Raw genomic sequence first — 27,994 nt, 5'->3', positions numbered from 1 at the left:
TTCATCTATGATTACCAAAAATGAAAACAGAAAGAGAGAAAGCCTACATCCCAAAATGGCACCCTATTCCATATTTAGTGCACTACTTTTGACCAGGGCCCATAGGGCTGAGTTGACACACCCCAGAGTCACAATGACGCGTCCGCCTCAGGTGAGAGCATAGAGATAGTTAGAGGATGAAACATTGTATCTGTCTCATTATGGCGTCTATGAGAGCATGGGAAGCACCATTGAGGCCAATCTCCATTTCTTCTTCTTCTGCTACTACTTATATGAGTTGGTAAACAAACTGAAAGGGTGCATACTGCCACCTGGAGTTTGTTGTTTGAACAGGTATAAAGCCAAGATTGACAATTTACTGCCACCTGCAGTAAATTGTTTTCTCACGGGTATAATTCATTGGCTGATCCCTCCTGATGAACTGGATGGAATTATGTGATCCTTCCTAAACCCATAGGAAGTCCCAACCAGTTGACTACTTCAAAATGGTTATGTCCTCACAATGGCACTGCCCATGCTAAAACAGAATTTTGGGCACTAGAATCCTCTATCTATCTCTATGGGTGAGATTTAGATCACCTGGTTGATTGGCTGCTTCACCTCTGACTGGGAAAGGTCAAGAGGGGTCAGGGGTCAGGAGAAAGTTTTGTTGGATCAGACAAGGTTAAACTAGAGAGGAGACCGTGACCTCGGAGGTCAGTACTTCTCACCAGAGGCATCGATACAGAGAGTTGGGCCAATGTGGTTTCTGTCTGAACATTCCGAAAGCGCCACTTTCTCCTCCATAGCCGTTGCTAAGTGATAATTTATGGTTACGCATTGTGCTGTTTATTTGTGAAAGGTTTTGAAAACTATGAAGATGTCCAGTGAAAGCTGATGTGCAATTTGTTGACACCACAATACCGACTTGGATACACATTGTTCCGAATGGTAATCAGTAAAAATGTCTTAAATTCGCTGCTCTGTTTTGCTTGTTTTAGTCGGTAATTTCAGAGGGAACTATCGGAGGCACTCTCGTATTGTTACATCGCCAACATTTCAAGAATGAAGGTGCTAACATGGCGTCCATTCTGAAACCGTAGTCTCTTAATATATGGCTCTACCTCCAAACGAGCTTCAATGCCATACAACACTTCTTACGTGGCCTCCAACTGCTCTTAAACGCTAGTAAAACCAAATACATGCTTTTCAACCATTCGCTGCCCGCACCCGCACGCCTGACCAGCATCACCACCCTGGATGGTTCTGACCTAGAATATGTGGACATCTATAAGTACCTAGGTGTCTGGCTAGACTGTAAACTCTCCTCCAGACTCATATCAAACATCTCCAATCTAAAATCAAATCTAGAGTCGGCATTCTATTCTGCAACAAAGCCTCCTTCACTCACGCCGCCAAACTTACCCTAGTAAAACTGACTTTCCTACCGATCCTCGACATCGGCGATGTCATCTACAAAATAGCTTCCAATACTCTACTCAGCAAACTGGATGCAGTTTATCACAGTGGCATCCGTTTTGTTACTAAAGCACCTTATACCACCCACCACTGCGACCTGTATGCTCTAGTCGGCTGGCCCTCGATACATATTCTTCGCCAGACCCACTGGCTCCAGGTCATCTACAAGTCCATGCTAGGTAAAGCTCCACCTTATCTCAGTTCACTGGTCACGATGGCAACACCCACCCGTAGCACGCGCTTCAGCAGGTGTATCTCACTGATCATCCCTAAAGCCAACACCTCATTTGGCCGCCTTTCGTTCCAGTTCTCTGCTGCCTGTGACTGGGACGAATTGAAAAAAATGGCTGAAGTTGGAGACTTTAATCTCCCTCACCAACTTCAAACATCTGCTATCTGAGCAGCTAACCGATCGCTGCAGCTGTACATAGTCTATCGGTAAATAGCCCACCCAATTTTACCTACCTCATCCCCATACTGTTTTTATTTATTTACTTTTCTGCTCTTTTGCACACCAATATCTCTACCTGTACATGACCATCTGATCATTTATCACTCCAGTGTTAATCTGCAAAATTGTAATTATTCGCCTACCTCCTCATGCCTTTTGCACACAATGTTTATAGACTCTTTTTTTCTACTGTGTTATTGACTTGTTAATTGTTTACTCCATGTGTAACTCTGTGTTGTCTGTTCACACTGCTATGCTTTATCTTGGCCAGGTCGCAGTTGTAAATGAGAACTTGTTCTCAACTAGCCTACCTGGTTAAATAAAGGTGAAATAAATAAAACAAATTAATAAATAAATAAAAACTTCTCACCCTGCTCACAACCTGACACCAATTAGAACTGAATTGAACAATCGGAAACAGTTTGCTCCCATATGGCTCCTGGTCCAGATGCTGTATATTGTAATTCCTGAAGAATCTTGTTAGTAATGACGACATCAGTATCTAACCCCTCTTCCTCTCAATCATCTTCTTCGCTTCTGTTTTCGTTCCCCGTGGAGTTATTATGTCCCGATGTGGAAGGTTTTCCCCCTTTTGATGTACTTGGCTTTCTCCCATCCCACTACATTCAGGGCTACAGTATGGTTAGCGACTGACTTGATCAGGTGCATGTATGAGGATGTTTTTTGTATTGACTACGGTCTTATTGTACATTTCTAGATACACTGGTACAATTCTGAAAACAATTATTTGATTCAAAACACAAATCTATAGGAAGTCGAACATTGCGAACATCATCAACACTACATTTCATGTTGAATGAAAGATCATTCTGTCCGTCCACTAGACGATGACTACAGAGAAAACACGAGTAACTACGGAACAATTAGTCTCTGGTTCATTCAACTCCACTGGACACAGAGACTGAACTTCTCAAAGTAGCTTAGCTGCTTTACGGTCTCATTCTGTTGTCTGATCCTTAGGTACAAGGATGTCCATCATTTTCTTACAGGCCACTCAACTAAAAGATGGCCATTGAGACGTGTATAGTAACTACAAAGATGGCTTGGTGTCTGTTATCCGGTTGGTTTTGGTTGGCTTAGTAACTAGATTGTTTGAGGTCTGTTGAGCTGGTTGATTTTGGTTAGCTTAGTAGCTATGGACATAATTTGGTTGGTTTGGTGTCTGTTATCCAGTTGGTTTTTGGTTGGTTTCAGAACTATGGAGGTGATTCGGTGTCTGTTGAGCTGATTGGAATTGCATGCTAGACCAGGGATAGAGACGACATGCAGGCATGCAGTGAGTCGAGATGATAGATCACTTACACTCCACCTCCAGAATGGCGCTAACAGTCCGTGTGAGTTCTTTAGCCTCCGCGGTTAGTGTGGCGGCCGTCCACTGGGACTTCTTCCCCGCCCGGGCTCCCAGGGGCTGAGAGGAGGCTCCAGCCTTCACGTCACCGGAGCTGCAGAGACACACACAGGTATAGAGTTAAACTTTCAAGCTGACAGTATTTTTACACTGTTTTAAGCATGGCTGTATTTGTCAATCTAGCAAGGGGGCAATATTTAGATTTTTTTTCATTGGCAAGATTAGCAAACTTAGGCACAGTGGTGGAAAAAGTACCCAAATGTGATACTTGAGTAAAAGTATAGATACCTTAATAGAAAGTTACTCTCGTAAAAGTTAAAGTCACCAAGTAAAATACTACTTAAGTAAAAGTATAAAAGTATTTGGTTCTAAATATACTTAAGTATCAAATTACATGTAATTGCTGAAATGTACTTAAGTATCAAAAGTAAAAGTCTAAATGATTTCAAATTCCATATATTAAGCAAACCAGACGGCACCATTTTCTTTCGGATTGCCAGGGGCACACTCCAAAACTCAGATTATGCATAGACGCCCCACAAGACCTCAACTGGCAGCTTCATTAAATAGTATCGGCAAAACACCAGTCTCAACGTCAACAGTGAAGAGGCGACTCCGGGATGCTGGCCTTCTAGGCAGAGTTCCTCTGTCCAGTGTCTGTGTTATTTTCCCCATCTTAATCTTTTCTTTTTATTGACAAGTCTGAGAGATGGCTTTTTCTTTGCAACTCTGCCTAGAAGGCCACCATCCCGGAGTCGTTAGACTCAATGCATCTTTAGATCATTTTAAAAGGGAATAGTTTCACCATATTAAAATGAGAGTTCAGACAACGTAACAGAGTGGACCTTACCATGAAGGGCAGATGTAAATGAATTACTGATCACATTAAATAAATAACAATCTTCAGAAATGACTGTCAATGTAACTAAAATAACTAAGGCTTTACAATGATGGTTCAACTTGGAGTAATGTTGGGATTGAGTGGGTTAAAATCTTCCTAGAAGTGACAGCTTTGACAGAGGGACATTTTGGTACTTCAGCCTTTATTCATATAAAACATCTGATTGAATTCTCCATCTAGTCTATAGTAAAGATCACTTCATTTAATATAACAGGCTTTTATTGGTGCACAATTTCTACTTGAAATATCAAAAGGGACCAAAAAGGAACTCATTTCGTGGAATGACTCAGAAACCATGTGGGACCCTTCACAACTGTTAATTATCATTCAGCTGAGTCTGATGCTTGATTCAGAGCTCTACTCCATCCTGTTGGATAAGTAGCAGACGAGAGGAGAACTCTACTAAATGGGTTCTGCTGTCTACAGGGTCCCTCATTACACACCTACCCACCGATATGGGTCCTGCAGAGGTGCCTGGGTCAAACGCACACATACACAGATAGATGAAGACACACACAGGAGTAAGCACACAGACACACACAGGAGTAGGCACACAGACACACATACACAGATAGATGAAGACACACACAGGAGTAGGCACACAGACACACACACACACGGATAGATGAAGACACACACAGGAGCAGGCACACAGACACACATACACAGATAGATGAAGACACACACAGGAGTAGGCACACAGACACACACACACGGATAGATGAAGACACGCATAAACACAAAGGAAAGCTGCAGGAGATCTTAGAGATTGGAATTTGTTAGAGACTGCTAGACACACACACACTCACTCCCGCACACACACGCGAAGAGAAGTTACAGGAGGTCTTACATACTGGGTCTTTATAGACACACAGTTTAGTAAAACTGATGGGATTATATAGAATAACATGCTGTCTCATTAACTGAAAAGGTTCAGGAAAAATGGTCTGTTATTAAAAAAAATTTTAAAAAAAGCTTTTATGCTTGTCTTTACAATTAGGAGTAAATAGACTTGGTCAGAGATCTGCTGTCTGCCAACTGTTGCTACTAGCAACAAGTTAAATGTCATCTTTTTGTGCATCACTCGCTGCAATCTAATGTCACCATAACCCATTAACGGTTTCCTGTATACAATGAATGAATGAGATGCTCAGAAAGACAGCCGGCTTTTGAAAGGGAAAGGACGGAGGCAGACATTTTTATTAATGTTCACTCTATTCCTACTGAGCACCATAGACATTCTTACCTGAAGCTCTTCACAGGTCCTTGATTTTCAATGAGGAAGTCTTGGACATTCTGACCGGGAAGGAATGACAAGATTAGTATTATTTGTGAGTTGGCAGCTGTCTCCAATACTCTATTTCCTATATGGTGTGCTACTTTTGACCAGGGCCCATACATAGGGCCCAAGCATAGGGCCCAAGCATAGGGCCCATGCATAGGGCCCATACATAGGGCCCATACATGGCTCTTGTCAAAATTAGGGCACTATAAAGAGAATAGGGTGCCATTTGGGACACATGCGATGAGACCACATTTCTGAACACCACAAGCCTATTTATCAGATCTGGGAATAAATACTATTTAAGATATTTCAATGACATTCACATGCATTTCAAAGTAAGTACTTGATGTTTTTTATTTTGATATTTATTTTCAAATACAGTTGGAAATTATTGGTATGTATTTAAAAAATACTCAAAGACACAGACACATTTTCTTTTTCAAATAAAAATAGAGCATCCTTAGATGTCATTTTAAGGCCGCAAAATGTGAAGACTGCAAGGGGTGTGTAAACTTTCACTAGGCACTGTACCTCCACGAAGTTGAGCAGTTTACCCATGGACACCTCAAAACCCTTTTTGGCCTCCTCGTTCTTCCTTAGTTGACACTCCAGAACGGCCACTCTCTTCTTCAGTTCCTCTGTCTCATCCTATCAGAAAGGACAACAACACAGAGATCAGGTCGTCAGCTTGGAATTTACTGAATTGCCTACATCTGGATGAGTTTTCAAGTTGAAAGATTGGCTGTATTTTCAGTAGGGCTGTCATAGCTACTCAGTTAATTTTTTGTATTTTAGTGCACAATTATTTTATTTTATCGTGACTAATCGCATTGTCTGGAAGTGTAGAAAATACACTGAAAACAAGTTGACATTGAGGTTAATGAAAGCGTGCTTTATCAATTTACCTGATTTTTCTAACTGTTACTTTGGACAAAATCAAGTTGTCAATATTCTTGTAATGCTTTTTGTATAAAGAATCTTAAATTACAGCTCAATTTGAGCAAATTCTGAATTTGCGATTAATCTTGATGAACCACAGCAAATCCTGCTATGAACACAATAAAACATGTTTTTTTACAGCCCTAATTTTCAATAGTGACATTTTCAATAAAGTGTCATTCATTGATGATTGTTTATTATTTTTTATAAACTATTGCAAACTAATCTATTGACTTTTCAGTGACTGCTTAAAGTGTGATACTACTTTGTTTGTTTATAAACACTTTTCCATTGACGTACTGTATGTACTCTGAGTGCCAAAAGAGTGACTGGTGATGTAATCATGGTCCAGGTACTGGTCGCTAGCCAGATCAGTACAAATAACCTGACAACATTAAATGAACGTCACTGAGCTTCAACATCAATACATTAATGATGCAGCAGGAGCAGCTCTGGTCCTGAATAATACAAGTCAAATGCTGACCCACTTTTACTGAACAGGACAGAGAGAAAACCTGGAGTGGTTTCACGTACATGAGGATTGGAGATCTGGAGGGGACTCACACAGTAAGGAAGGGTGGGGAGTGACAGGAGAGAAAGGAAAAGCAAGGAGAGGAGATGATGTTAAGAATGAGGGAGAAGTTTGAACTTATTTTACTCACACAGGGAAGCAGGGAATCCTAGCAGGTAAAGGGGAAAACCAGGAGCTTTGCTTAGCACAGCACAGGGGCGAGGGAGGGACCTGGAAGATGGCGCCGACAGACATGACAGCTTAGCTTCCAGTTTCTTAGCAACTTTGCAGAATTTCGTTTTTTTGTATGTACATTTTTACATTATAAGGCCAGAACTTTTTTTGTTATTACATACAGCCGGAAAAAAACTTATACAGTGCCTTGCGAAAGTATTCGGCCCCCTTGAACTTTGCGACCTTTTGCCACATTTCAGGTTTCAAACATAAAGATATAAAACTGTATTTTTTTGTGAAGAATCAACAACAAGTGGCACACAATCATGAAGTGGAACGACATTTATTGGATATTTCAAACTTTTTTAACAAATCAAAAACTGAAAAATTGGGCGTGCAAAATTATTCAGCCCCTTTACTTTCAGTGCAGCAAACTCTCTCCAGAAGTTCAGTGAGGATCTCTGAATGATCCAATGTTGACCTAAATGACTAATGATGATAAATACAATCCACCTGTGTGTAATCAAGTCTCCGTATAAATGCACCTGCACTGTGATAGTCTCAGAGGTCCGTTAAAAGTGCAGAGAGCATCATGAAGAACAAGGAACACACCAGGCAGGTCCGAGATACTGTTGTGAAGAAGTTTAAAGCCGGATTTGGATACAAAAAGATTTCCCAAGCTTTAAACATCCCAAGGAGCACTGTGCAAGCGATAATATTGAAATGGAAGGAGTATCAGACCACTGCAAATCTACCAAGACCTGGCCGTCCCTCTAAACTTTCAGCTCATACAAGGAGAAGACTGATCAGAGATGCAGCCAAGAGGCCCATGATCACTCTGGATGAACTGCAGAGATCTACAGCTGAGGTGGGAAACTCTGTCCATAGGACAACAATCAGTCGTATATTGCACAAATCTGGCCTTTATGGAAGAGTCGCAAGAAGAAAGCCATTTCTTAAAGATATCCATAAAAAGTGTTGTTTAAAGTTTGCCACAAGCCACCTGGGAGACACACCAAACATGTGGAAGAAGGTGCTCTGGTCAGATGAAACCAAAATTGAACTTTTTGGCAACAATGCAAAACGTTATGTTTGGCGTAAAAGCAACACAGCTGAACACACCATCCCCACTGTCAAACATGGTGGTGGCAGCATCATGGTTTGGGCCTGCTTTTCTTCAGCAGGGACAGGGAAGATGGTTAAAATTGATGGGAAGATGGATGGAGCCAAATACAGGACCATTCTGGAAGAAAACCTGATGGAGTCTGCAAAAGACCTGAGACTGGGACGGAGATTTGTCTTCCAACAAGACAATGATCCAAAACATAAAGCAAAATCTACAATGGAATGGTTCAAAAATAAACATATCCAGGTGTTAGAATGGCCTAGTCAAAGTCCAGACCTGAATCCAATCGAGAATCTGTGGAAAGAACTGAAAACTGCTGTTCACAAATGCTCTCCATCCAACCTCACTGAGCTCGAGCTGTTTTGCAAGGAGGAATGGGAAAAAATTTCAGTCTCTCGATGTGCAAAACTGATAGAGACATACCCCAAGCGACTTACAGCTGTAATCGCAGCAAAAGGTGGCGCTACAAAGTATTAACTTAAGGGGGCTGAATAATTTTGCACGCCCAATTTTTCAGTTATTGATTTGTTAAAAAAGTTTGAAATATCCAATAAATGTCGTTCCACTTCATGATTGTGTCCCACTTTCTTCTTCTTCTTTATTCTTCACAAAAAAATACAGTTTTATATCTTTATGTTTGAAACCTGAAATGTGGCAAAAGGTTGCAAAGTTCAAGGGGGCCGAATACTTTCGCAAGGCACTGTAGATATCAGATATCAGCTACAGTAATTCACCAGCACTACGAACAGAAAAACAACTTTCCCGAATTGGATCTTTTGTTCGTACCCCCCAGATTATTGAACTTATCCCAGAGGCCGCTTCAAGACGCCACTGGCGGAAAAGAGGTATTCAGAATTGACTTCAAGTCCGACTCAGGAGGCGTACACACCATCCACAGCTTCCGAGTATTTTACTCGCTAATGTTCAGTCCTTGGACAATAAAGTACAAGAGCTCAGGGCGAGGGTTTCCTTCCAGAGAGACATCAGGGACTGTAACATTCTCTGTTTCACGGAATCATGGCTCTCTCCGGATATACTCTCCCCGTCCATACAGCCAACTGGGTTCTCAGTACATCACACAGACAGGAATAAAGAACTCTCCAGGAAGAAGAAAGGCGAGGGTGCATGTTTCATGATTAACAACTCATGGTGTGATTGTGATAACGTACAGGAACAGAAGTCCTTTTGATCAGGCGACCTAGAATATCTCACAAACAAATGTCGACCAAATTACCTCCCAAAATAATTATCTTCAGTTATAGTCACAGCCGTGTATATTCCCCTTCAAGTCGATACCACGACGGCCCTCAAGGAACTACATTGGACTTTGTGCAAACTGGAAACCACATATCCCGAGGCCGTATTTATTGTAGCTCAGGATCATAACAAAGCAAATTTGAGGAAAACGCTACCGAAGTTTTATCAACACATTGGTTGTAGTACTCATGCTACAAAAAATCTCGACCATTGTTACTCTCCCTTCCGGGATGGCTACAAGGCCCTCCCTTCGGCAAATCAGATCACGACTCCATTCTGCTTCTCCCTTGCTATAGGCAGAAACTCAAACAGGAAGTGCCCGTGCTAAGATCTATTCAACGCTGGTCTGACCAATCAGAATCCATGCTATAGGCAAGGGAGAATAACATTAACGTTAACGTATACACGGACACGGTGACTGAGTTCATCAAGGAAGTGCAGAGGGAATGTTGTTCCCACTGTGACTATTAAAACCCAAACCAAAAACCGTGTTCAGATGGCAGCATTCGCGCAAAACTGAAAGCGTAAACCACTTCATTTCACGGCAAGGTGACTGGGAATTTGGTAGAATACAAACAATTCAATGGCTCAGGCACGAACAGTTGAAGTAGGAAGTTTACATACACCTTAGCCAAATACATTTAAACTCAGTTTTTCATAATTCCCTGTTTTAGGTCAGTTAGGATTACTTTATTTTAAGAATGTGAAATCTCAGAATAATAGTTGAGAGAATGATTTGATTCAGCTTTTATTTCTTTCATCACATTCCCAGTGGGTCAGAAATGTACATACATTCAATTAGTATTTCGTAGCATTGCCTTTAAATTGGTTAACTTGGGTCAAATGTTTCGGGTAGCCTTCCACAAGCTTCCCACCATAAGTTGGGTGAATTTTGGCCCATTCCTCCTGACAGAGCTGGTGTAACTGAGTGAGTTTGTAGGCCTCCTTGCTCGCACACGCTTTTTTCAGTTCTGCCCACAAATTTTCTATAGGATTGAGGTCAGGGCTTTGAGATGGCCACTCTAATACCTTGACTTTGTTGTCCTTAAGCCATTTTACCACAACTTTGGAAGTATGCTTGGGGTCATTGTCCATTTGGAAGACCCATTTGCAACCAAGCTTTAACTTCCTGATGGATGTCTTGATGTTACTTCAATATATCCTCATGATGCCATCTATTTTGTGGAGTGCACCAGTCCCTCCTGCAGCAAAGCACCCCCACAACATGATTCTGCCACCCCCATGCTTCATGGTTGGGATGGTGTTCTTCGGCTTGCAAGCATCTCCCTTTTTCCTCCAAACATAACGATGGTCATTATGGCCAAACTGAAAGGCCGCTCATTTTTGTTTCATCAGACCAGAGGACATTTCTCCAAAAAGTACGATCTTGGTCACCATGTGCAGTAGCAAACTGTAGTATGGCTTTTTTATGGCTGTTTTGGAGCAGTGGCTTCTTCCTTGCTGAGAAGCCTTTCAGGTTATGTCGATATAGGACTCGTTTTATTGTGGATATAGATACGTTTGTACCTGTTTCCTCCAGCATCTTCACAAGGTCCTTTGCTGTTGTTCTGGGATTGATTTGCACTTTTCACACCAAAGTACGTTCATATCTAGGAGACAGAACGTGTCTACTTCCTGAGCGGTATGACAGCTGTGTGGTCCCATGGTGTTTATACTTGCGTACTATTGTTTGTACAGATGAATGTGGTACCTTCAGGCGTTTGAAAATTGCTCCCAAGGATGAACCAGACTTGTGGAAGTCTACAAAAAAAATTCTGAGGTGTTGGTTGATTTCTTTTGATTTTCCCATGATGTCAAGCAAAGAGGCACTGAGTTTGAAGGTAGGCCTTGAAATACATCCACAGGTACACCTCAAATTGACTCAAATGATGTCAATTAGCCTATCAGAAGCTTCTGAAGTCATGACATACTTTTCTGGAATTTTCCAAGCCGTTTATAGGCACAGTCAACTTAGTGTATGTAAACTTCTGACCCAGTGGAATTGTGAAACAGTGAATTATATGTGAAATAATCTGTCTGTAAACAATTGTTGGAAGAATTACTTGTGTCATGCGCAAAGTAGTTGTCCTAACCGACTTGCCAAAACTATAGTTTGTTAACAAGAAATTTGTGGAGTGGTTGAAAAAAGAGTTTTAATGATTCCAACCTAAGAGTATGGAAACTTCCGACTTCAACTGTATGTGGCAGGGTCTACAGACAATCCCGGATTACAAAGGGAAAACCAGCCTCATCGCAGACACTAATGTCTTGCTTCTGGACAAGCTAAACATCTTCCTTGCCCGCTTTGAGGATAACACATTCCCACCGTCATGGTCCGCTCCCAAGGACTGTGGGCTCTCGTTCTCCGTGGCCGACGTGAGTAAGACATTTAAGTGTGTTAACCCTCACAAGACTGCAGGTCTAGACGGTATCCCTAGCCGCGTCTTCAAAGCATGCACAGACCATCTGGCTGGAGTGTTTACGGACATATTCAATCTCCCCCTATCTTAGTCTGAAGGCACCCACTTGCTTCAAGATCCCCACCCTTCTTCCTGTACCCAAGAAAGCAAAGGTAACTGAACTAAATGACTATCGACCCGTAGCACTCACTTCTGTCATCATGAAGTGCTTTGAGAGGCTTGTTAAGGATCATATCACCTCCACCTTACCTGACACCATAGATGCACCTCAATTTGCATACCGCCCCGATAGATCCACAGATGATGCAATCGCCATTGCACCTCACACTGCCCTATCCCATCTGGACAAGAGGAATACACCATAGTACCCTCCAAGCTCATCATTAAGCTCAGGACCCTGGGTCTGAACCCCACCCTGTGCAACTGGGTCCTGGACTTCCTGATGGGCCGCCCCCAGGTGCTGAAGGTAGGAAACAACACCTCCACTGCGCTGATCCACAACACAAGGGCCCCACAAGAGTGTGTTCTCCTGGAGCGGACTTTACCTAGCAGCACTGGGGAGGGGAGGAACCTGGAGCGGACTTTACCTAGCAGCAGAGGGGAGAGGGAGGAACCTGGAGCGGACTTTACCTAGCAGCACTGGGGAGAGGGAAGAACCTGGAGCGGACTTTACCTAGCAGCACTGGGGAGATGGAGGAACCTGGTGCGGACTTTACCTAGCAGCACTGGGGAGAGGGAGGAACCTGGAGCGGACTTTACCTCGCAGCAGAGGGGAGAGGGAAGAACCTGGAGCGGACTTTACCTAGCAGCACTGGGGAGAGGGAGGAACCTGGAACGGACTTTACCTAGCAGCAGAGGGGAGAGGGAGGAACCTGGAGCGGACTTTACCTAGCAGCAGAGGGGAGGGGAGGAACCTGGAACGGACTTTACCTAGCAGCAGAGGGGAGAGGGAGAAACCTGGAGCGGACTTTACCTAGCAGCACTGGGGAGAAGAGTAACCTGGAACGGACTTTACCTACCAGTTTTAGAGTTCATTTCCTGCAATTCTACACATTTTGCCATGGGGCATTGAGGAAATGTTGCAGTTTTGGAGCTAGTTGCACCTTGTGTGTTCTACTATTCTAACTCTCAACAGCAGTTTTTGGAAATGGATCTGCGGGCCTACAAAAGGGGAGCCGCGGGCCGCTTGTTCCTCATCCCTGCCTTAAACCAAGTTAATAATACGTGTGGTTGAGTCGTTGCGGACATCTTGCTTCTGGACAAACTAAACACCTTCTTTGCCCACTTTGAGGATAACCCAGAGCCACCGACATATTGCGCTCCCAAGGACTGTGGGCTCTCGTTCTCCGTGGCCGCCGACGTCAGTAAGACATTTAAGCGTGCATGTGATACATGTTATTAATACATGCTCCCGACGTCAGTAAGACATTTAAGCGTGCATGTGATACATGTTAATAATACATGCGGTCGAGGAGTAGACTGTTATTCATTCCAACAGGGGAATGTAGTCTGTTAGCTCAGACTGGGCACAGGTTTAATAGGCCCCACACACAAACGGACGGACAGTGAAGTCTGTTACCTCAGACTGGGTTTATAGGTCCTGCAACACACTAAAAAAAGGAAAAGGAGAATGACATGAAAAGGAGAGAGAGAAGGAAAGACAGTACCAGAAGAGAGCAACAAAAAAACATCTTCGCCAGGAGGTCATAGCACTGTGTAGGATATTGGCTCAGGTCTACAGTAGTGCACTAAATGAACAATAATAGCACTGTGTAGGATATTGGCTCAGGTCTACAGTAGTGCACTAAATGAACAATAATAGCACTGTGTAGGGTATTGGCTCTGGTCTACAGTAGTGCACTACATGAACAATAATAGCACTGTGTAGGGTATTGGCTCTGGTCTACAGTAGTGCACTACATGAACAATAATAGCACTGTGTAGGGTATTGGCTCAGGTCTACAGTAGTGCACTAAATGAACAATAATAGCACTGTGTAGGGTATTGGCTCTGGTCTACAGTAGTGCACTACATGAACAATAATAGCACTGTGTAGGGTATTGGCTCTGGTCTACAGTAGTGCACTACATGAACAATAATAGCACTGTCTAGGGTATTGGCTCTGGTCTACAGTAGTGGACTACATGAACAATAATAGCACTGTCTAGGGTATTGGCTCTGGTCTACAGTAGTGCACTAAATGAACAATAATAGCACTGTGTAGGGTATTGGCTCTGGTCTACAGTAGTGCACTACATGAACAATAATAGCACTGTGTAGGGTATTGGCTCAGGTCTACAGTAGTGCACTACATGAACAATAATAGCACTGTCTAGGGTATTGGCTCTGGTCTACAGTAGTGGACTACATGAACAATAATAGCACTGTGTAGGGTATTGGCTCTGGTCTACAGTAGTGCACTACATGAACAATAATAGCACTGTCTAGGGTATTGGCTCTGGTCTACAGTAGTGGACTACATGAACAATAATAGCACTGTCTAGGGTATTGGCTCTGGTCTACAGTAGTGCACTAAATGAACAATAATAGCACTGTGTAGGGTATTGGCTCTGGTCTACAGTAGTGCACTACATGAACAATAATAGCACTGTGTAGGGTATTGGCTCAGGTCTACAGTAGTGCACTACATGAACAATAATAGCACTGTCTAGGGTATTGGCTCTGGTCTACAGTAGTGCACTACATGAACAATAATAGCACTGTGTAGGGTATTGGCTCTGGTCTACAGTAGTGGACTACATGAACAATAATAGCACTGTGTAGGGTATTGGCTCTGGTCTACAGTAGTGCACTACATGAACAATAATAGCACTGTCTAGGGTATTGGCTCTGGTCTACAGTAGTGGACTACATGAACAATAATAGCACTGTCTAGGGTATTGGCTCTGGTCTACAGTAGTGGACTACATGAACAATAATAGCACTGTGTAGGGTATTGGCTCTGGTCTACAGTAGTGCACTACATGAACAATAATAGCACTGTGTAGGGTATTGGCTCTGGTCTACAGTAGTGCACTGCTGTATCTAGAGATTAAAGGGTATGATTTGAGACTCAGTCTGTGTTACCTGCACCAGGCTGGACTGGCCGGGCTGCTCTGTCCTCTGGGTCTGGAGCTCAGCTATCTCAGCCTCCAGGAGATGGATCACCTCCTCATAATCCATCTCCATCCCCCTGGCCTGCTTCTGGGCTGCCTCAGACAGGTGGATCCTGCTCCGCAGTGCACGGCTCTCCTCAACTCCAGACTTGACCTCCTACCATCGACAGGAGAGGACAGTTAAACAGGAACAGGGGTACAGGAGTTCCGGGAGGTGGACTTGTTGCCTTGAGTCCAGAGTGGACCAACTTAAACTTAAATCATATGTTTGACATCTTAAATGATCGTGGCCCAGGTTACATGAAAAACCACATTGATATGGTCTTATAACCAATACCAGAGCTGGTGTTATGTCTAGTAAAATCCCAAGAGTAAACAGTACTGCGAGGAGCACGTTTTCCATACAGGCATTTGTCTATGGAATAGCCTTCCCTTGGAGATCAAGCAAATAAAAATAGCTTTAAAAAGCAGGCAAAGTTTTTCATTTTAGACAAGGTTGTCTAAGAAAGAGAAACCACTCCAGTGCCCTACTGCTGGCCAGGTGTATTTATTTAAAGGATCGGTGTGATGTGCAATGAATTGATTGTTTTAATGTGAAATGAATATGGTTGATTTTTAAGGTTAGGGAGAAGTGCTGTGAATAGTGACACATTTTTTAGGACGTCAATATAAATGTATGTATTTATGGTTGTTCGTAATTTTGTCTTCTATTTGAGTCATTATATGTGTCATTGTTTTTACCATCGAGAACACCTTTAGAAACAAACGTCTTAATTAATACTTTCAAGTGATATCCTCTGGGTCCACATTGTACATTTTGTTGTATATGTCTGTGTCCCAAAATAAATTAAATTCAATAGGCAAAGGTTCAGTGCATGTTGAAATTGTGAGGGAACATTTTACTGCTTGAATTAACGAACGAAAGGAGGAAGGAAGGAAGGAAGGAAGGAATGAATGAACGAAAGAAAGAATGAACAACAATGAAAAAGCAGGATGCTACATTATTTTCTCGGTTTGAATGGTACTTTGCTTCAAAACAATTATTCACTTCTTCCCGAGGATTTTAGCTGTCTGGTCATTCATTGATGGAGGATAAGTGTTCTGAGGTCATTCTCACAAGCTAGAGACAACTCGCTAGAGTAGAGAACGAGCTAGAATAGAGACAACGCGCTAGAGTAGAGTAGAGACAACACACTGGAGTAGAGACAACGAACTAGAGTAGAGACAACTCACTAGCTACAGTAGAGACAACGGACTAGAGTAGAGACAACTCACTAGCTACAGTAGAGACAACGGACTAGAGTAGAGACAACGCACTGGAGTAGAGACAACGCACTAGAGTAGAGACAACGCACTAGAGTAGAGACAACGCACTAGAGTAGAGACAATTCACTAGCTACAACAGAGACAACGGACTAGAGTAGAGACAACTCACTAGCTACAGTAGAGACAACGAACTAGAGTAGAGACAACGCACTGGAGTAGAGACGATGCACTAGAGTAGAGACAACACACTAGAGTAGAGACAACACACTAGAGTAGAGACAATGAACTAGAGTAGAGACAACGCACTAGAGTAGAGACAATGCACTGGAGTAGAGACCACGGACTAGAGTAGAGACAACGCACTGGAGTAGAGACAACGTACTAGAGTAGAGACAACTCACTAGCTACAGTAGAGACAACAGACTAGAGTAGAGACAACTCACTAGCTACAGTAGAGACAGCGAACTAGAGTAGAGACAACGCACTGGAGTAGAGACAACGAACTAGAGTAGAGACAACGCACTAGAGTAGAGACAACGCACTAGAGTAGAGACAACGCACTGGAGTAGAGACAACGCACTGGAGTAGAGACAACGCACTAGAGTAGAGACAACGCACTAGAGTAGAGACAACACACTAGAGTAGAGATAACACACTAGAGTAGAGACAACGCACTAGAGTAGAGACAACGCACTGGAGTAGAGACAACGGACTAGAGTAGAGACAACGCACTGGAGTAGAGACAACGCACTAGTTTTTCTGACCACGTAACCTGGCCTGGAAAACTCCTGGCCGTACCTGATACCATGATAATATGGTAGATAAGTGACATTGAAGGCTGTGGCCCATTTTTACTTCTGTTACCATCTACACAAGCTGTCATCTGTTATTAAGGTGCAGCTCATACTTTTAACAAAAAAACATTTGGTGACGATTACTTCCGGCCTCTGAAGACCTAAAAAAACATCCTGTTTCGTGTTTCTAGTGGCATAACATGCATTGGTCAGTGAGTTTGAAACCTATTTTACAGAACCCCTGTGCTACCCCCTACCTGGTGTTCCATTATCCATCAGTAAGTCAGTAGAAACAGGTCAAGGATGTAGCAGTCTAGTCATAACTCACATGGACATAAACAACAATTTTGACAACACATTTTCTGGGGTAATTTCTGATCTCTGCTGATGGATAAAAATAAATATCTCCCCTGGTGTATCTCTCTCTCTCTCTCTCTCTCACACACACACACGCACACACACGCACACACACGCACACTCCAGACTAACTGTTCCTGTTGTTTCCGGTTAGAATACTGGGAATTCTATCAATTCTGAGAACCGACGTTCCGAGAAGAGGAGAGAGAGAGAGAGAGAGAGAGAGAGAGAGATAAGACTTAAGCTGGGATAGATCACAGCACACGGGAAAGACATGAAAAGTAGAGAAAGCCCTCCATAACGTATCAGTATAAATATGTAAACTACCATTCAAAAATTTGGGGTCAAATAGAAAAGATCTTGTTTTTGGAAGAAAAACACATTTTAGGTCCATTAAAATAACATCAAATTAAACAGAAATACAGTGTAGACATTGTTAATGTTGTAAATGACTATTGTAGCTGGAAACGGCAGATGTTTTTGTGTTATATCTACATCGGCGTACAGAGGCCCATTATCAGCAACTATCACTCCTGTGTTCCAATGGCACGTTGTGTTAGCTAATCCACGTTTATAATTTTAAAAGGCTAATTGATCATAAGAAAACCCTTTTGCAATTATGTTAGCAGAGATGAAAACTGTTGTCCTGATTAAAGAAGCAATAAAACTGGCGTTCTTTAGACTAGTTGAGTATCTGGAGCATCCGCATTTGTGGGTTCAATTACAGGCTCAAAATGGCCAGAAACAAATAACTGTAGAAGGCCAGCATCCCAGAGTCGCCTCTTCACTGTTGACGTTGAGACTGGTGTTTTGTGGGTACTATTTCATGAAGCTGCCAGTTGAGGACTTGTGAGGCGTCTGTTTCTCAAACTAGACACTCTAATGTATTTGTCCTCTTGCTCAGTTGTGCACCGGGGCCTCCCACTCCTCTTTCTATTCTGGTTACAGCCAGTTTACGCTGTTTTGTGAAGGGAGAAGGACACAGCACTGTACGACATCTTCAGTTTCTTGGCAATTTCTCGCATGGAATAGCCTTCATTTCTCAGAACAAGAATAGACTGAGGAGTTTCAGAGGAAAGTTATTAGAGAGAGAGAGAGAGAGAGAGAGAGAGAGAGAGAGAGAGAGAGAGAGAGAGAGATTTAGAGTTGGATCAACTTTTGTCAGTAACATATACAGGATGCTACCCTCTACAACATAACCTTCACTTCAAATCAAAACTCAAAACCTACAACCTGATTTTGGATGGAATTACAGAATCCCCTGGAAGGCTTACAACTACAAAATATTTTTATTCCAGCGCTATACAGCAAATGCTCTGGAAAACAACAGAAACCTGAAAACACCATCCAACCTGGAACTACGTAAGTTTAGTAATGTTTAGTCTGAAGCTATATTTTATTTCCAAAAGCCAAGAAGAAAAACGCATTACATTACTTTATAATGACTGAATGCTAAATGAAGGCTGCTAAGCTTGATACAACTTCAATTAGCACTAACGTGTCAAGTGAGAGCTGTCAAAGCCCTTTAGCCCAACAATGGCAGGAGAGTTGCACAGTCTACTCCAACCAAATGGAGAGGCCTTAGAAGCTGCCTCCTGCTGTTCATAGGTAATTAAAATACAGTACCCTGGGTATGTAAAGAATGATAAGGCAAGAAAAGATCACAAAATGAAGCTCCTTATGGAAAGTCAAGAGACACTTTTTGCTGACTATTATAAAAATGGGAACATCAGCAACCTCCTCTTCTACACAAACCATCCCCTGGCAGGGCACAGTGCTATATTAGCACACTACCCCTCTGTTAAGAGAGGGGGTGTTGACGAGGGGTGGAAACTCAGGATACTAGACAACGAGGACTCTGAGTCAGCCAATATACATCTCTATAAGTCTGGAACAGTAATGGTACAAGTGAACCCCAAACAGTTTCAGCTGGACTTTCACCTACTCAAAGAATTAGCCCAGCAGGAGAAGCTCTCCCTTGAGAAAGATACACCCCTCCCCCCCCCCCCCCGAGTGGGTCAGACCAGGCCTCTTCATTATAGAACCCCACAGACGAGCAACCCCAAGCAACCCCACAGACGAGCTATACATACATTGGCCTAAACATTAGCGCCACAGGTAACTTCCACAAAGTTGTGAACGATCTGAGAGACAAGGCAAGAAGGGCATTCTATGCCATCAAAAGGAACATCAAATTTGACATACCAATTAGGATCTGGCTAAAAATACTTGAATCATTAATAGAACCCATTGCCCTTTATAGTTGTGAGGTCTGGTGTCCACTCACCAACCAATAATTAAAAAAATGGGACAAACACCAAATTGAGACTCTGCATGTAGAACTCTGAAAAAATGTCCTCTGTGTACAACGTAAAACACCAAATAATGCATGCAGAGCAGAATTAGGCCGTTACCCGCTAATTGTCAAAACTGGTTGACCTTCTTTTTTTTTACTATGACTTTGTAATGGGTTTATTCTTTAGGTACTTCTGTGAGTGTAATGTTTACTGTTCATTTTTATTGTTTATTTCACTTTTGTATATTATCTACTTCACTTGCTTTGGCAATGTTAACATATGTTTCCCATGCCAATAAAGCCCCTTGAATTGAATTGAGAGAGAGGTAGAGACGTAGAGAGGTAGAGACAGGGGAGGAGAAAGCAAGAGAAGTATGTGTATGAGTCCATGTATGAGTGTCTGTGCCCCAATGTCCATGGCAAATACTAATCTTGGTGACCTTGGACACTAATGACAAATTGTAATGTTTCCCATTTCTTCATCTCTCCATCTTCATCTCCCCTTCCCCCCTCAGCTCTACAAAATAACCCTAATCAAGTCATACCAGTTGGCAATATAACCCTTCACAAAGAGAAACAGCAGGACTCTCCCCTGGCTCAATTCAATACTTCCACTCTGTATGCATATTTCATACATTTTTCTTGTAAATAATTGATTTTATTTATCCGCTTGTGTAATGTTTTCTGTGTACTGTCTGGGGTGACCAACCTGGACTCAGGGGTAGACTTAACATAGTAAACTTAAATCTTTCTCCCTCCCTTTAGTATGATAGGATTAGGGGTTAAGGTTAGTGGAAGGGTTACCCAGCTAGCACATATTTTTGGTTTGGACCTTGGTGAGTGTGTTGTTGTCCTACGGTTATTTTGCATACAACCTTCCCACAACGTTCTGGGAATGGTGCAGGACACCCAGCTAGCACATAATGTTCCGAGAACCATATGTTTCTTAAGTGGGAATTTCAGAAGTTTAGCATAAAGAAAACGTTCAGGGATCCATAGTAAAACGTTCTCAGACGCTCCATGAAACCTAAAAATGTTAAGTTCCCAGAACAGGCGAAAATGTTACTTCCATTCTCAGAACGTTTAAAACAGTCTTACCAGTCAGGAAACGTATGTCTTTGTTCCCAGAACCAATGGCAAACCAAAAACATATGTTCCCACAACTTCCAAGGAACCAAATGTGCTAGCTGGGAAAACTTAGGGTTAGGGGTTAGGGTTAAGATTAGGCGAAGGGTTAGCTGACATGCTAAGTAGCTGCAGAGCAGCTAAAATGTAGCAAGTAGTTGCAAAGTTGCTACTAACTAGCTAAAAAGATCTGTGATGCGATTCGAACACGCAACCTTTGGGTTGTTATACGCCCACCCATCCTCCCCGACCAACCTCCCTCCTGTTTGAGTGTCACAGATTTAAATTGACCATGTTACTTCGACTCTTTGAGGCCAGGCTGGGGTGACAGCAGGAGTTTAGTTATGTGAAGCTGCTGAGCAGTGGTGGAAAAAGTACCCAAATCTCATACTGGAGAAAAGTAAAGATACCTAATAACAGAAAAGGGCTCAAGTAAAAGTGAAAGTCACCCAGGAAAATACTATTTGAGTAAAAAGTCTAAAAATATTTAGTTATACTTAAGTATCAAAACTAAAACTATAAATAGTTTCAAATTCATTGTATTAAGCAACCCAGACAGCACCATTTTCTTACAGATATCATGGGGACAACATTTACAAATCAAGCATGTGTGTTTAGTGAGTCAGCCAGATCAGAGGCAGTTGGTATGACCAGGGATGTTCTCTTAAGTGCGTGAATTGGACCATTTTCCGGTCTTGCTAAGCATTCAAAGTGTAAGGAGCACTTTTGGGGTGTCAGGGAAAATGTATGGGGTAAAAAGTACATTGTTTTCTTTAAATTACAAGTTGTCAAAATGATAAATAGTACAGATAGACCCCCAAAATGACTTAATTAGTACTTTAAACAATGTTTAGTTAAGTACTTTACACCACTGCTGCTGAGCCTGTAGCTGTGGAGTCTGCAGGGGATCACTATAGAGAGCTCTTCAATGTAGCATCCCAAATGGCACCCTATTCCCTATATAGTGCACTACTTTTGACCCTATGAAGTTCACTACTTTTTTGAATAGGGTGCCATTTGGATGGGCCCTGGTGAAAAGTAGTGCAATATAAAGGGAATAGGGTGCCATTTGGGATGCAGATAAATATGATCTAGAAAGAGAACATGACTGATGCAAAATAATCAGAAAACCAATGAGGCCCGTTATCTACTTCCCCAGAGTCAGATAAACGTATTTATGTCTCTGTGTCCAGTATGAAGGACTGGACACAGGTGGTGAGAGTAGGCAACAACACATCCGCCACGGTGACCCTCAACACGAGGGCCCCTGTTCACCCACGACTGCGTTGCCGCACACGACTCCAACACCATCATTAAGTTTGCAGACGACACGACAGTGGTAGGCCTGATCACCGACAATGATGAGACAGCCTAAAGGGAGGAGGTCAGAGAACTGGCATTGTGGTGCCAAGTCAACAACCTCTCCCTCAACGTCAGCAAGACAAATGAGCTGATTGCGGACTACAGGAAACGAAGGGCTGAGCACGCCCGCATCCACATCGACAGGGCATGTCGAGAGCTTCAAGTTCCTCTGTGTCAACATCACTAAGGAATTATCATGGTCCGCACAGCACACACCAACACAGTCGTGAAGAAGGCACGACAACATCTTCCCCCTCAGGAGACTGAAAAGATTTGTCACAGGCCCCACAGGCCCTAAGATCCTCAAAAAGTTCTACAGCATTGAGAGCATCTTGACTGGCTGCATCACTACCTGGTATGGCAACTGCTTGGCATCTAACCGCAATGCGCTAAAAAGGGTAATGCGTACGGCCCAGTACATCACTCACTGGGGCCGAGCTCCAAGGCGGTGTGAGAGAAAGTAGCCACCTAAGTCATAAACTGTTTCTCTGCTACCGCATGGCAAGAGGTACCGATGAACCAAATATGGAACCAACAAGACTGCTAATTAGTTATTTAAATAGTTAACCAATCCAGAGTATCTGGCAAATCAGTTAAGAACATTAAGAACAAATTCTTATTTTCAATGACAGCCTAAGAACAGTGGGTTAACTGGGCAGAACAACAGATTTTTACCTTGCCAGCTCGGGGATTTGATCTTGCGAACCTTTCGGTTTCAAGTCCAGCGCTCTAACCACTAGGCTACCTGCCGCCCCTGCATTGACTCTTTCGATTCATCACATATGTTGCTGTTACTGTTTATTAGGAGAGTGATGGAGTGCTGCATCAGATGACCTGGCCTCAACCCAATTGAGATGATTTGGGATGAGTTGAACTGCAGAGTGAAGGGAAAGCAGCCAACAAGTGCTCAGCATATGTGGGAACTCCTTCAAGACTATCGGAAAAGCACTCCTCATGAAGCTAGTTGAGAGAATGCCAAGAGTGTGCAAAGCTGCCATCAAGGCAAAGGGTGGCTACTTTGAAGAATCTCAAATATAAAATATATTTTAATTTGTTTAACACTTTTTTGGTTACTACATGATTCCCTACGTGTTATTACATAGTTTTGATGTCTTCACTATTATTCGAAATGTAGAAAATAGTACAAATTAAGAAAAACCCTTGAATGACTAGGTGTGTCCAAACTTTTGACTGGTACTGTATATATATATATATATATATATATATATTTTTTTTTTTTTTAAATGCCTCGTGCCCCAGCACGTTGACTCGGTACTGGGACCTCATGTATACAGCCAAGTTATTGTTACGCTTGGTGTATTTATTCCTCATGTTATGCTTTTTCAATTATGTATCTTTTTTCTCTCTCTGCATTGTTGGAAGTAAGTTTTTCACTGTTAGTCTACACCTGTTGTTTGCAAAGCATGTGACAATTTATTTTGACTATACATGACCATACCAACCCAGTGTAGTGTACGTAGAAGGTTAAATAGTTACACTGCTGAATACACAGACGAAGCTAGAGTTTACAGTTACTCGCACACAGCTAAACCTGTTTGTGTGTGTGTGTGTGCATGTGTGTGTGTGTACGTGCATTGTCTCTGTGTGTGTGTGTGTGTGTGTGTGTGTGTGTGTGTGTGTGTGTGTGTGTGTGTGTGTGTGTGTGTGTGTGTGTGTGTGTGCATGTGGCGCCTGCATTTGTATGTGCTTGTGTGTTTGTTACAGTAGAGCTTTAACCTGAAAGCCAGGGACTGGCTACATAAAGTGCTTTCAGGAAAGTATTCACACCCCTTGACTTTTTCCACATGTTGTTGTTTTACAGCCTGAATTTAATATGTATTAAATTGAGATGTTGTGTCACTGGCCTTCACACCACATAATGTCAAAGTGGAAAGATGTTTTTAGAATTTTTAACAAATTAATAAAAAAATGAAATGCTGAAATGTTTTGAGTCAACAAGTAAACCCCTTTGTTATGGTAAGCCTAAATACGTTTAGGAGTAAAAGTCTGCTAAACAAGTCACATAAGTTGCATGGACTAATAGTGTTTAACATGAATTTCAACCACAAAGACCAGGGAGGTTTTAAATGCCTCGCGAAGAAGGGGACCTATTGGTAGATGGGGGAAAAAAAGCAGGCATTGAATATTCCCTTTGAGCATGGTGACGTTAATAATTACACTTTGGATGGTGTATCAATACACCCAGTCACTACGAAGATACAGGCGTCATAACTAACTGAGTTGCCAGAGAGGAAGGAAACCGTTCAGGGATTTCACCATGAGGCAAATGGTGACTTTAAAACAGTTACAGAGTTTAATGGCTAAGATCGGAGAAAATGGAGGATTGATCAACAACATTGTAGTTACTCCACAATACTAACCTAAATGAGAATAAAAAGAAAGCCTGTACATAATAAAAATATTCCAAAACATGCATCCTATTTGCTATAAGGCACTAAAACAGCAAAAACATTGACTTTATGTCCTGAATACAAAGTGTTATGTTTGGGGCAAATCCAACACATCACAGAGAACCACTCTTCATATTTTCAAGCATGGTGGTGGTTGCATTCTGTTATGGGTATGCTTGTCATTGGCAAGGACTAGGGAGTTTTTAAAAAATAAAAATAATTGGAATAGAGCTAATCACAAGCAAAATCCTAGAGGAAAACCTGGTTTAGTCTGCTTTCCACCTTTCAGCAGGAGTTGCTTACCTAGACGACATTGAATCTTCCTTAGTGGCCGAGTTACAGTTTTGACTTAAATCTGCTTGAAAATCTAAAGCCAATACTTGAAAATGGCTGTCTAGCAATGATCAACAAGCATCTTGACAGAGCTTGAAGAATTTAAAAAATAATCATGTGCAAATATTGTAAAAATCCAGGTGTGCAAAGCTCTTAGAGATTTACCCAGAAAATGTCACAATTGTAATCACTGCCAAAGGTGATTCTAACATGTATTGACTTCAGGATGTGGTCATACCTGGTGGAAGAGAGAGGTGAGCACCGGAACATCCTGTCCTGCCTCTCTACTGCATCTTTATGTAATACATGTATCACTAGCCACTTTAACTGTGCCACTTTATTTACATACTCATCTCATATGTATATACTGCACTCAATACCATCTACTGTATCTTGCCTATGTCGCTCTGTACCATCACTCATTCATATATCTTTATGTACATATTCTTTATCCCCTTACACTTGTGTCTATAAGGTAGTAGTTTTGGAATTGTTAGCTAGATTACTTGTTGGTTATTACTGCATTGTCGTAACTAGAAGCACAAGCATTTCGCTACACTCGCATTAACATCTGCTAACCATGTGTATGTGACAAATAAAATTTGATTTGATTTGATTTGACTGTCCATATCCTTATCCTGGAACATCCTGAGTATTGACTCAGGGGGTTGAATACTTATCTAATCAATATATATTAGTGTATTCATTATTTATTGATTTATTCCACTTTGACTTTATTTTTTCCACTTAGAGCATTTTCTGTAGATTTTTCACACAAAAAATGACAATTAAATCCATTTTAATCCCACCTTGTAACAGAACAACATTTTGGAAAAGTCAAGTAGTGTGAATACTTTATGAAGGCATTGCATGCAGTCATGGTCGTGACAAACATGCAGTAAAGAAGGAAGTATATGAAAGAAAGAAAGAAAGAAAGAAAGAAAGAAAGAAAGAAAGAAAGAAAGAAAGAAAGAAAGATGTTACCATCCCGGTTCCTGATGGACATATTAATATTGCCTGTGGATAAATGTGGATATTGATCTGTGCTCTTTACGCAACACTTGTATCAGAATATGCATCTCAAATGGCACCCTATTCCCTATATAGTGCACTACTCTGGTCCAGTTGTCCATCATAGGGAATAAGGTACCATTTGGGACGCATCCAGAGTGTGTGGGAGACCGACCCGTAGAGGAGTGGAGGTGAGGCCAAGTGTGCTGTGTCTATGACTCACAGTACAGAGAGGGTGTATTTCTTTATTTTACTTAGGGTCCACCCTCTTCTGTGTTCCCTGGAGTCTCGCACTTCATACAGTGAGTTTGTTCCACTGTTCTGTCTGTTTCTCCCGCCTACACACGGTACTGTAAGTGCTGCTACTACAGGATGTGCTAAACCCAGTGCTCTCAACAAGCTCAGAGTACGCTTCCGAAATGATACCCTATTCCCTACATACAGTAGTGCACTACTTTTGAACAGAGCCCTGGTCAAAGAAGTGCACTACTTTTGAACAGAGCCCTGGTCAAAGAAGTGCACTACTTTTGAACAGAGCCCTGGTCAAAGAAGTGCACTACTTTTGAACAGAGCCCTGGTCAAAGAAGTGCACTATAACCCGGAATAGTGTGTCATTTGGGAAGTGTACTCAGAGGATGCTTGGGGATGATGGCATACGTCAAAGGGACCGTGACTGCTCTAGTAGCACTAAGGTTGATTAACCACTTAGTGATGTGGTTCAAGGAGTTTATAATGAGTGGTCTGTTTGTTTCAGTATTGGATACTCATGTGGTTTGGTGTATGTAGTATTGGATACTCATGGGCTTTTTTTGTGGTATGTGAAAATAGAATGTGGTAAATGTGAAATTTCCAAATTGTAGTTAAAGCTTTACATGCGTAGTCACTTTGGCTTTTCATCGAGTAGAATTCGCTGCACACTATAGAGAAGGGGAATCTTCTTTCCAAACCCGTGTGTGTTTGACAACAGCTTATAATCAGATAGGGAGACTCGCTTTACCAAAAATGAACAAATGCTGGGATCAACACAATTGCGCATTACACGACTCATTGTTAGTATGGTTGAGCTAGTACGTTTATATTTGTTGCTTATTGAATGCAGTTTTACTGAACAATATGTTCTAGATAGTATGTGGTACGATTAGTACACAGTATGGCTTTTTACTAAGTAGTAGACAAGACACAGCCATTCACAAGACAATCCTGTTATTGTAGTACTGTATGAATTCCATAGGCTAAGACCAGGAAAAGACCCTTGCTTGCTCAATATAAGCTGGGAACTAAGGATACATTTTGAAGATATAGTGCTTGTATGCTACCACTTCCCGACTGGTCGTTAATAAAGCTTGAGTTGGACTGTGGCTCGTTCTCTGTATCTTTATAACCATCAAGATTCTTCATTTTTTTAAATTATTATTGCTGGACCTAAAATTTAAAAAAAAAAACACCAGCAAATCAAGCTCCAAGTGATTAACTTTTTTTTTTTTTTTAAATCTGTTCCAAAGTGTCATTTAAATGCATTCCAGGTGACTACCTCATGATTCTCTGGTTGAGAAAATGCCAAGAGTGTGCAAAGTTGTCATCAAGACAACTGGCTACTTCGAAGATTCTCAAATATATTTTGATTTGTGTAACACTTTTTTGGTTACTACTTGATTCCATATGTGTTATTTCATAGTTTTGATGTCTTCACTATTATTCTACAATGTAGAAAATAATACAAATAAAGAAAAACCCTGGAATGAGTAGGTGTGTCAAAACGTTTTTCACTTGTACAGTATGCACTTTAAGTGTGCTTGTGCAGAACTCCCTCTGGTGAATGGGGAAACATCTATGCAACCCCCCCAGATAAACCGTACTAACACACCTGTTTGACATTGTTCAGCTCTCCCTGCATCTGCAGTTGAAGTCTCTCGGACTCTGCCAACTGCTCCTGAAGAATGTAGAGACACGGCAACAAAAAATAACATAAATTGTCTATATACTGTATATGCTCATGTATTCACGTTTCTGTTTTCTGACCTACTAATGTTTG

At 41.9% G+C, this 27,994-nt stretch overlaps 1 protein-coding gene across 2 annotated transcripts in view; it reads right to left on the bottom strand.

Moving 5' to 3' along the window:
* The window catches only part of LOC110499434 (syntaxin-binding protein 4), a 91,843-nt gene that overhangs the window by 27,286 nt on the left and 36,563 nt on the right, over positions 1-27,994 (bottom strand). For both annotated transcript variants that reach the window (XM_036956294.2, XM_090213095.1), the window contains 5 exons: positions 27,827-27,892; positions 14,979-15,164; positions 5,996-6,112; positions 5,426-5,475; positions 3,233-3,372 (listed from right to left, as the gene is read on the bottom strand). In XM_036956294.2, the coding sequence (XP_036812189.2) occupies positions 3,233-3,372; positions 5,426-5,475; positions 5,996-6,112; positions 14,979-15,164; positions 27,827-27,892 (559 nt within the window). The remainder of the gene's footprint in view (positions 1-3,232; positions 3,373-5,425; positions 5,476-5,995; positions 6,113-14,978; positions 15,165-27,826; positions 27,893-27,994) is intronic.

This window comes from Oncorhynchus mykiss, chromosome 20, assembly GCF_057628025.1.
Source record: "Oncorhynchus mykiss isolate SJ-2025 chromosome 20, ASM5762802v1, whole genome shotgun sequence".
Lineage (NCBI taxonomy): Eukaryota > Metazoa > Chordata > Actinopteri > Salmoniformes > Salmonidae > Oncorhynchus > Oncorhynchus mykiss.
This window is presented reverse-complemented; position numbering and strand designations above follow the sequence as displayed.